Source organism: Bison bison, unplaced genomic scaffold, assembly GCF_000754665.1.
Source record: "Bison bison bison isolate TAMUID 2011002044 unplaced genomic scaffold, Bison_UMD1.0 scf7180017864390, whole genome shotgun sequence".
NCBI lineage: Eukaryota > Metazoa > Chordata > Mammalia > Artiodactyla > Bovidae > Bison > Bison bison.
The window spans coordinates 970,643-982,196 of record NW_011494962.1 but is presented as its reverse complement, the minus strand read 5'-3'; the positions used below and the strand labels follow the sequence as shown (position 1 = coordinate 982,196).

The 11,554-nt window shown below is 33.2% G+C and overlaps 1 protein-coding gene across 3 annotated transcripts in view; it reads left to right on the top strand.

The window, feature by feature from the left end:
- The first annotated feature begins 4,838 nt into the window (after positions 1-4,838).
- Positions 4,839-11,554, top strand: part of LOC105002139 (NKG2-D type II integral membrane protein) — an 11,793-nt gene continuing 5,077 nt past the window's right edge. Inside the window, exons 1-3 of one of the 3 annotated variants that reach the window (XM_010858651.1) lie at positions 4,839-5,202; positions 5,309-5,352; positions 8,767-8,874. In XM_010858651.1, coding sequence (XP_010856953.1) covers positions 8,769-8,874 — 106 coding nt within the window. In that variant the 5' untranslated portion in view covers positions 4,839-5,202; positions 5,309-5,352; positions 8,767-8,768. The other 2 variants (XM_010858650.1, XM_010858652.1) reach the window with 2 other exon arrangements.

The following is an 11,554-nucleotide window of genomic DNA, read 5'->3' as shown; positions in this document are numbered from 1 at the left end:
TAGTATCCAGATTCAACTCTGTTTCTTCCAGTCAGATTTATTTACTTCATTGCTCTAGTTATGAATTTTAGAATCTTCTTGCCCTGTCTCTTCGATTCAAACACATTTATGGAAAAGTCAAGACTAGAAAAGTTTCTGTTGGTCATGGTCATACAGCTTATGCTTGCATTTCCAGGCAACTGTCCTGCAAACACCCCTGACCACATCCACTTTTAGTATCACAGCTTGAGATGAGTATCCTGCCCCAAGGACAGCTTCCCACCACAAAGTTGCACTGTGGCCTCACCACCTCCGCCCCTTATTGTACACAGGAAGAGCTTAACACAGGCTCAGTCATGTAAGCCAGACTGCACCTTACTGGCCAAGAAGACCTGTTGATTAGCTGCCCTGGTTATTCTCACTTAACAAATTTAATTTTGAAGAGCTTGTTGAGGTGGCAGTGGTTATTCTCAGATGACTTGAACACAGGTTGTTTGCAAAGCATTGTAAATTTCTATCTCCAGTAGTTTTAAAATGTCAGATAAATATGTCCCTATAAAACCTATACATGTATTTTTGTAGTCAAATTACTCCATCTGCATAAATTAATTTTGTTGGTCCAATAAAATACCATTTATTAGAAAGTATGTCTTCTGAAAGCAATGTCATGTACTTCTGCAATTTCACATGTCACTGAAATATCACTACTGTTCAGCACATCATCAATAAATGATCCATGGTGACTGGTGCAGCATTAATGTATGCTGAGCATTGACAAAGATATTGGAATTTCATTATATATACTATCTTTTTACACAAGTAAGTTTTTAAATGTCTCCCCCGCCTTTTCATTTTTTTAGCTCACATTCCTGACTCACAGCATATCTCTTTAAGAATCCTTAAAGACAGATGTTGACTGGACTTTTGTGGTAATCATTTTGCAATATATGTGAATATTGAATCATGCATTTGAAACTAATATAATGTTATATGCTAATCAAACCTTAATTAATAAATTAATGAAAAATTGTTTGCCCTCTATCTTAAAGAAAAAAAGACTCCTTTTCTCACTCTCAGTTTACAGAGGGAGCTTTACATATGACACAATACTCTTCATGCTTACTTTGTCTCTTTCCAGAAACTGTTCTTGTAAATATGTTTTTGTGAGTTTTCCACAGGACTCTAAGTTCTTCTTTGAAATAAATAAAATGAGTAGACTATTCAGATGTTCTGTTTCTACTTTATTTTTATCTTTTTCTTGGTCTTTTATTTAAAAGACACATTGGTTAAACCTAAAGCTGCTAACATAAAAAATAACCCTTCAAGTAAGTGTGATTTAGATTTCCCCATAAAAAAACCCACATTCATTTCCTTTTATAGACCAAATATTATTTTTAAATGTGGTTTTAAGAAAATGTCTGCCTGTATTTCTTATGTCAAGGTCTAGCTTTATTCTGTAGCATTGGCAATGGAAAATGTGGATTAGCTGAAAAGAATATTGGTCAAAGACTATCAGAAGATAACTATTTGTTTCCCTCTACGTGTTTTACAGTCACTTGTTTTGTTTATTCTTGAAATTATTTCACACTTTCTTTTCCATTTTTCTATCAACTACACTAAAACGCAATATCTATTACAAGGCAAGAAATTTTGCCTAGATTATTTAACATTCTCAAGGTTTAGAAAAGCATCTAGCAAGTAGTTGTCACTAAAAATATATATATATATATTGAATAAAATTGTTTATTGTTCAAGTTGAAACACACTACCAAACTTGCTTTCCTTCTTTTCTCAGTATATTGTTAAAAATTTTGAATTTGATAACCTTTCATTTCCTTATAATTTTACAGTGTTTTATTATCTTATCTTATTTTATATTTTATCTCAGTGTTTCAAATAAATGAAAATAAATATATATTTATTTATTATAATACAATAATATAATATATATTATGTATACTGAATCAATCTTATGAATTGATATCTATCTTCATGTACTTACTTATTTTTATGCACACCAGGTTATGATTTAAGTTCATAATTCTCCATATGATGTATATATGGCAGAATGTATATACCCACATTTGGGTTTTTATACTGGTTTAAAAATTCACAGCAGTAATTAATAGTACCTCATTTTCTACTTTATCTACAATGCTACGTAATCTATTTTTTCACTGATACACATGACTTCTTCTTGTTTGTATCTTTTCTCTTTCAGTTGGCCTGATTTATGTTCTCATGTCATTTTGTTGTAACAAAACTTTGTTGAACATAACTTTAGCAAAAGTCTTGATATTTAGTAGAAAAAGAACACTATCTTTTTTTTCTTCTTCAATAGTGATAGGTCTACTCTTGGATTTTTCTTTAATGAACATAGCATAAAAGAGGATATTAATTGGAAGTGAATTTAGCCCCTAAAATATTTTAGGATTAATTGGCATATTTATTAGATCCACTGGTCCTATTAAAATTTAGCTGTGTTTGAAAATATTTATATAAAATTATAGAATAAGTTCTATATAGATCTCATCTATTTCTGTTAAATTTGCTCATAAGTATCTAACAATGTTTCTATTGTGGCTGTTAATTGTTTCTGTTTATTATTGACCTTTAGTATGAGAGAATTTACAAATTAATGTTATATTCAGTTATACTAATATTATTTCTATTAACTAGTCATTAAATTATTTTTATATTCTATGTTGATAACTATATCATCAGCAAAATTTTTTAAGTCCTTATCTTTTTAATTTTCTGTGGTGGTCTTAAGTGTGCTGGAGAATCTCCTCAATGATATTGAAAAGAAGTGGTATTATCATCATTTTGTCGTAATGATTTTCTAAAAATCTACTAATACATTGAGGTTAAGAATGATGTTTATCAAATTCAGGGCTGCCAGGGGGAAGGGATAGTTAGGGAGTTTGGAGAGATCATTATACACACTACTATATTCAAAATGGATAACCAACAATGACCTATTGTATATTACATGAAACTCTACTCAATGTTTTTTGCCAGCCTAGATAGGAGGGGTGGTGTGGGAGAAAATGGGTGCATGTATATGTATGATTGAGTCCCTTTGCTGTTCACTTACCACACCATTGTTAATTGGCCATACTCCAATATAAAATAAAAGCTTAAACTTTGAAAAAAAAAAAAGAATGTTTATATAGATTCTGGTATATATACTAAAGATTGTTTATCACAAAAAGTTGTTGAATTATAATAAGTATGCATTCCATCTTGATGCAATCATGTTCTTTTATTTCTGTAATTTATTGTTTGTAGCATTTTATTTAACATTCTTCTGAAAGAGAATTATTACAATCCTGAAATGAACTAAATTTGATCATCTATATGCTAAGCAGTTTTATACAGTGTTTGATATGACTTGGGACTGTTTTACAATCTTGTAACAATGTTCATAAATAAGATTAACTTTTCCTTTTCCTGTTAACACATTTTCATCTAATTTGGAAATCAAGGTAACTCTAGTTGTAGTGAAAAAAATAGCAACAACTCCTTTTCCCCCTATAGTTTAGAAAACTTTGTATAATTTATAATGAAAGTCCTTGAAAGTTAATTTCTCTCTCCTATAAAACTATTTGACATTTGTGCTATCCATACAGAAAATTTTAAAATCATATATTGATTTCATAAAAATAGCTATAGCTTTATCAAATTTTGCAGAGCTTACTTTTACCTATGTTAATTTTATCTCACTCATTTTGTACATAGCAAATAGTTACAGTTAACTGAAAATTATCTCCTGATAATTATTTCTTATTTATTGAATAGACTGTGGATTTACTGGTTGAAGTTCTGTTTTTACAAGCACATGTTCAGTGAGACAACAGACTGGTTCCAAATTGGGAAAGAATTATGTCAACACTATACATTGTCACCCTGCTTATTTAATTTATATGCAGAGTGCATCATGAGAAATGCTAGACTGGATGAAGCACAAGCTGGAATCAAGATTGCTGGGAGAAATATCAATAACCTTAGATATGCAGATGACACCACCCTTATGGCAGAAAGCAAAGAAAAACCGAAGAGCCTCTCAATGAATGTGAAAGAGGAGAATAAAAAAAGCCGGCTTAAAACTCAACATTTAGAAAAGTAAGATCATGGCATCCAGTCCTATCACTTCATGGCAGATAGATGGGGAAACAATGAAAACAGTGACAGACTTTACATTTTTGGGCTCCAAAATCACTGCAGATGGTGACCGCAGCCATAAAATTAAAAGACGCTTGCTCCAGAAGAAAAGCTATGACCAAGCTAGACAGCATATTAAAAAGCAGAGACATTACTTTGCCAACAAATGTCCATATAGTCAAGGCTATAGCTTTTCCAGTAGTCGTGTATGGATGTGAGAGTTGGACTATGAAGAAAGCTGAGCACTGAAGAATTGATGCTTTTGAATTGTGGTGTTGGAGAAGACTCTTGAGAGCCCCTTGGACAGCAAGGAGATCTAACCAGTCCATTCAAAAAAAAAATAAGTCCTGAATATCCATTGGAAGGACTGATACTGAAGCTAAAACTCCAATACTTTGGACACCTGATGTGAAGAACTGACTCATTGGAAAAGAATCTGATGCTGGGAAAGATGGAAGGCGAAAGAATTGGGTGGCAGACAATGAGATGGTTCGATAGCATCATCGACTCAATTGACATGAATTTAAGCAAACTTGGCGGATAGTGGAGGACAGAAGAGAGTGGTGTGCTGCAGTTCATGGGGTTGCAAAGAGTCAGACATAAGTCAGGGACTGAACAACACTAACAACATGTACACACATATGTATATATACATGTACGTGTTTAGATATATACCTATATATGTATGTATGTATTAATAGTATATATATGAAAGCTATCTCTCTGTGGTTTCAGTTTATATGATACAGCACAATTAAGTCCACTCAAATGAAATGATTAAGAAGTTTTATTTTTTCTCCTTTTTTTCTTCTACCCACTACTTACAACCATATTTTATAACAAATTATTCACTTTTGGAAAAAATTCAGAAAGTGATTCTGTTATCCCATCATTTGTTTCTTAAAACTCTGGCCATTTGTTATCACTGAATTTACCATTTTTTAAGTCATAAGATGATGTTAGAACCTAACATTTATTCCATCAAAAAGGGAAATATTCTGTGCAATGAGAGGCGGAAGTACTGTGGTTTGTGAGGTGCTTTTTCAACAGAAAGATGAGGTGAGCAAAACATCTATCATATCTTTCTTCAGGGATCAAAATTGACTGGAAATCGCTAGTGTCATTTCTAAATGGGAAACTCAGGACATGTCTTTTTTTTTTTCAGGAGGCTCTTATCCACAAGAATCAGGATCTTCTTTCTCTGATCAGGTGTGTGTCTGTGTCTCTCTGTGTGTTACTAACAGCTTTTGTTCAAGATATAAGAACTCTTGAGGTTTTAACCTCAAGAAAGTTTCTAAAAATATTTATGCTGTAAGGTAACTCTAGTTGTTTCTTAAGTGTTTGAATTGACTTACTGAAGGCAAAGAATACTTACTACTTCTGGGGTATATTCTTTTTCACTTTATTTAATGATGGATAAGTAGAATACACTTATTGAAGAATCAGAAGTTATGATGTTTCTATAAGATGAAGTCTTCAAATAAAGCTAAAAGAATAAATCTTTATGGGACTAGAGAACTGAATTTCAATTTAAAATTTCACACATGAATTTTCTACTCTTGTGTGAGTCACTTACCCTATGTGACATACAACATTACTTGCAAAAATGAAACAAATTATTTTCATTGTTTCCAACAACCATGATCAAATATAAAACAACTTTTAAAAAAATCTAAGCATTATACATATTTATTCAACACATTTTGTCTGAGAGCTGTGCTAGACAATGTTAAGATATTAATATATAAACAAATGTGAGATTAGTTTTGTTAATGATGATGATGGTGATAACTTGTAAGTGATGGCAATGATATGGACAGAAGCTCAAAAAAAGCATACTAGGAAAAATCATTCAATAAAAGTTTATATATCCTACCCAGATTTACCTTGCAAAGAATGCAGTTACTGCTGTATCCTAGTGTAGGTGAATTAAAAGCAACTATTATATTTTTTAACAGTTTGAAATGATTACTTTTTATTTTCTAGTAAGGGAAAATTTAAAGGTTAATTTACTTGATTTTATATGAAGTCTCACTTCCATTCTTCCCTTTTTTTAATATCTGCATGCATGAACCTTTTCTGTATTTCTCACTTTTCTAATGTAAATATATCAACTTACCACAAGGAGAGAAAACTAGAAAAAAAATCCCATTTTTATTTTATTCAGGAACCCTTTCTAAAAAATGAAGGCTCTGAATTCATCTTTGATATAGATAAGCAGTCATAATTATACAGTGAGATTGGTCTGAGATAGGTGGGCTTATCATGGCATAGGTATGTACTTTCCATATAAATGGAGTTTACTCTTTCTGTATAATTTTAAAATATCCAGAATTTGATACTAACATACAAGTCACAGAAAAGCAATTTACTTTGAATCACTTATGTTCATTTTATATTTTAAATCAAGGCTTCAAAAACTTGAAAGCTTTTTCCCCCTTCATTAACTAACAAAGTAATGTATCTCACAATCTAAGGCAGCCTAAAATAATAATAGCTTTAGGATTTGGAGTTAGAATGGAATTTTAATCAAGCTTTTACCAGTCTCTAGCTTTGAGATCTGGGACACTCCACAGCTTCTATGGACTTAAGTTTCCTTTTCTAGTAAATAGAGACAAAAAATATGTCATATTTACCTTAGTGGATCTCTGTCATTCAACTGAAGTGACATAAATTTGAAAATGCTTCTTAAACTAAAAGTATTATAAATTACTTATAAGTGGTAGCATTATATTAAGTAAGCAGTATGACTTTGGCCACCTCTAAGATTTAATTTCTTCAACCATAAAATACTCTTACCTTATTCACACATTTAATTATAAAGTTTGCTATGTTACATATTATGTGAAAGTCTTTGTCATTCATTTGTGTCTGACTCTTTGTGATCCTATGGACTGTAGCCCACCAGAATCCTCTGTCCACGGAGTTCTCCGGGCAGGTTGCCATTTTCTTCTCCAGGGGGGTCTTCCTGACTCAGGGATCAAACCCAGGTCTCCCTCATTGCAGGCAGATTCTTTACCATTTGAGAAAATAATGTTTTAGTTTAATTTTAGGTGTAAAAGGTAATTCATATTAGCATTTCATTTATAAAGAGGCTTTTATATATTCAGTAATGATTACTATTCAAAAAGAAAGAAAAAATTATTTTTCACTTACTTTGTTCAGAGGTAAGAGTCTTTGCTTATCTTTATCCTAAAATTTTAGACCCTATTTTATTCTTTGTAAGTCCTTTACTATAAAGAATATTAGATACACTAGTATATACTCTTTACTACCTGATTTACATTATTGACACTAGATGTATATTATTTACTTTCACTTTTTAAATGATCCACATCAGACTGTGTTAATATTCCTTGTTTTCCTTCATCCAAACCCCTCCCCTTTTCTTTCTCTTTCTTTCTTCTTGCAATTTGTGAAGTTATTAACTTAGTAAATGTGGCTCGGTGAATTAAACAAATATCTAACTCTGTAGAAACCGGTCTTTTTCATGATACACTGTCTTTATTTTAATGTTATATTTCATTACAACACTAGTACTTTAATAGTACATAGGATCTTGCTAGAGATATTTTGCCATAGTATAAATATACTTTGTTTATCAGTTTAGTTCAGTTCAGCTGCTCAGTTGGGTCGGACTCTGTGACTCCATGGACTGCAGCATGCCAAACCTCCCTGTCCATCACCAACTTCCAGAGTTTACTCAAACTCATGCCCATTGAGTTGGTGATGCCATCCAACCATCTCATCCTCTGGTGTCCCCTTCTCTTCCCGACTTCAATCTTTCCCAGCATCAGGGTCTTTTCCAATGAGTCAGCTATTCTCATCAGGTGGCCAAAGCATTGGAGTTTCAGTTTCAGCATCAGTCTTTCCAATGAATATTCAGGACTGATTTCCTTTAGGGTGGACTGGTTGGATCTCCTTGCAGTCCAAGGGACTCTCAAGAGTCCTCTCAAACATCATAGTTCAAAAGCATAGTTCAAAAGCATCAATTCTTTGGCCCTCAGCTCTCCTTATAGTCCAACTCTCACATCCATACATGACTACTGGAAAAACCATAACCTTGACTAGACAGAACTTTGTTGGCAAAATAATGTCTCTGCTTTTTAATATGCTGTCTAGAATGGTCATAACTTTTCTTCCAAGGAGTAAATGTCTTTTAATTTCATGGCTGCAGTCACCATCTGCAACGATTTTGAAGCCCCTAAAATTAAAGTCTGCCACTGTTTTCACTGCTTCTCCAACTATTTGCCATAAAGTGATGGGACCAGATGCCATGTTCTTTGTTTTCTGAATGCTGAGCTTTAAGCTAACGTTTTCACTCTCCTCTTTCACTTTCATCAAGAAGCTCTTTAGTTCTTCTTCACTTTCTGCTTTAAGAGTGGTGTCATCTTAAGGTTATTGATATTTCTCCTGGCAATCTTGAGTCCAGCTTGTGCTTCATTCAGCCCAGCATTTGTTTATATCACAAAGTATAAAAATCATAAGGTAATACAAAATAAAAGTAATTTTATGTTATGCTTTAAAAAGGATATGAATGGAATTGACAACTTAAATTTTAAACATTTATGAGCTGAGTGGCAGAAAGCCCGTGACATAATGGCTTGAACTGTTTTTCTCCAGAGATGAGTGAATCTCATACTTATGCCAGTGAACGAGTAAAGTCTTGTGCTTCTAGACAATGGCAAAAGAGAACATGCACATTAACCACAAGCCAACGTGGAGAAAACCGTAAGTCCTATATGTTCCATTTGTCTCTCAGTGTACTGAGGTGAATCTTAGAAACTGTGACTAAATTGATGATGAGAATTCAGTTTATTTTACCTTCATGAAGAAAGCAGAAATGAGATTCTCTCTCATATGCTATATGATCTTGCCTGGTAGCTCATATGCTACTGGAATATATAATAAATTTAGCAGAAACTGTTGTGTTTAGAATCTTTTCATGCCCTAAAAATGATGAAATCATCATAATAATGAAGACAGTAATTTCTAAGGGATTGCTGAACAACTAGACTTGTGTGTGTGTGTTCAGGTACTCTTTGCAACCCCATGGACTGCAGCCTGCCAGGAACCTGTGTCCATGGAATTTTCCAGGGAAGAATACTGGAGTGGGTTGCTCCAGGGGTCCAGGGGATCTTCCTAAGCCAGGGATCAAACCTGGGTCTCCTGCATTGGCAGACAGATTCTTTATCACTGAGTCACCTAGGAAGCCATGAAAAACTAGCCTTAAGGAGAAGTAAATAGAAATGGAAAACAGAAGGGAAATATCAAATTTCCTTCAGTTCAGTTATGTCCTTAAACATTATGGAGGAGATGACTTGACTGCTATTCACAGAAATGTTCCTGGATGGTGAATAAATTATGCTCTCCTCTTAACCAATCTGGAATATGGTGAAAAATAAAGCCTGAGATAGCTTACACAAAAGGAAAAACAACAGGTTACTCTCACCTATAAATTTTGATTAAATGTTATCAAATAACATCATTTTACAATGATTAATTATAGGAATGAAACTGTGCACTATGTAATAATCAAAGTGGAAAGATTGTATGATCATATACATAATGCTGAAAAGGTTTCAGATGAAAATCAATATGAAATCTTAATTACAAAGAGCTTAATTTTAGAAACCTCTAAAATATAAGTACTGCTTTTAATATACTTTTTCAAAAGCTACCATTATGCTTATTGCTAAATGGCAGCAGCATTTTCATTGTAGTTAGAAAAAGAGAAGAATTTTCATTATTATTAGTTGAGTAACATTGATTGCTTTGCAGTGTTAACATGAATTAACAAGAAAAGGAAGAGGTAAGTGGTATAAAATTGGAGTTAAAAGGCAAAACTAATATTATTTGAAAAAATATGTGATTTAAAATATTTTTTAAGCCTTCACCTAAAATATTACAAACAATAAGGGTATCTAGTAAGTGGTGGAGAGGGAAATGGCAACCCACTCCAGTGTTCTTGCCTGGAGAATCCCAGGGACGGGGGAGCCTGGTGGGCTGCCCTCTATGGGGTCGCACAGAGTCGGACATGACTGAAGCAACTTAGCAAGCAAGGAAGCAAGCAAGTAAGTGGACTTGATTGAAAATAAGACAAAAATCAATTGCCTTACTAACTACAAAAACAAGGAAAATGTGATGAAAAACAAATGCCATATGCATAGAACAATATCAGAAAAGACTGGCAGCACACTTTTAAATTGAAAAACCTAGAAATAAACTTACTCTTTTAAAATTGTTCCGATGAACATAAAATAAGACATGTAATATAAATAGAAACTATTCAAGGATAAAAGATAGTTTAAAAACGTAACTTATCTCTCCATATTAAAGGAGAAAGGGATGACAGAGGATGAGATGGTTGGATGGCATCACTGACTGGATGGACTTGAGTTTGAGCAAGCTCCGGGTGTTGGTGATGGACAGGGAAGCCTGGCATGCTGCATGTAGTCCATGGGATCACAAACAGACACGACTGAGCGAATGAACTGAACTGAATTTATACATTTAGTTTGTATCATATTTTTAAACTGACAGGTTCTTGGAAAGCTGATATTAAAAGTCTTAAGGCACATATAGAGCTTCCCTAGTGGCTCAGACGGTAAAGAATCAGCCTGTTAACGTGGAAGACCTGGGTTTCGCTCCCTGGGTTGGGAAGATTTCCTGGAGGAGAGCATGTCAACTCAATCCAGTATTCTTGCCTGGAGAATCCCCACAGTCTGAGGAGCATGATGTGCTACAGTTCACGGGGTTGCAGAGTCTGACACGACTGAGAGACTAAGCACAAGGCACATATGAAATGTAATGATAGGGAAAATCATCTGGAAAATGAAATATAATATTATATTGTATGCACTAACAAATACTCAAGTATTTTACATATTAGGAAAGTTTACATATTGTTTAAATGGAAACATAGACTAAAAAGTATAGAAATAAATGCAGGTACAAATTGGAATATATTATATGCTAAAGGTAGGGTTTCATATCAATGAGAACACATTGATTTATTGAGCAAATGTTAGAAAAAGTCCACTTGGAAAATAAATTTTTTATAAGTTTAGCTCCTACATAACTTAGTAAACAGATACACACACACACGCACACACACAGCCCTACCAAATAAACCAAATACAAAAGGAAACCACAAGATATCACAAATGAACATGGGCATAACATATTTTACAAATTCAGAATAATGAAGATACTTTTATTCATATCAGAAAAAGCATAAGCCATAAAGAAATGTTTGATTAAGTCAACCATTACCCATTTTGATATCCCAAAAGTATCATATGTAAAGTTAAAACAAAATGGTATCTGGGACATGTATTTGCAAAGCATGTGACATGAAGTGAACTAATAATTTTAACCTGAAAAGAAACAGACCAGACATAGACGTCGC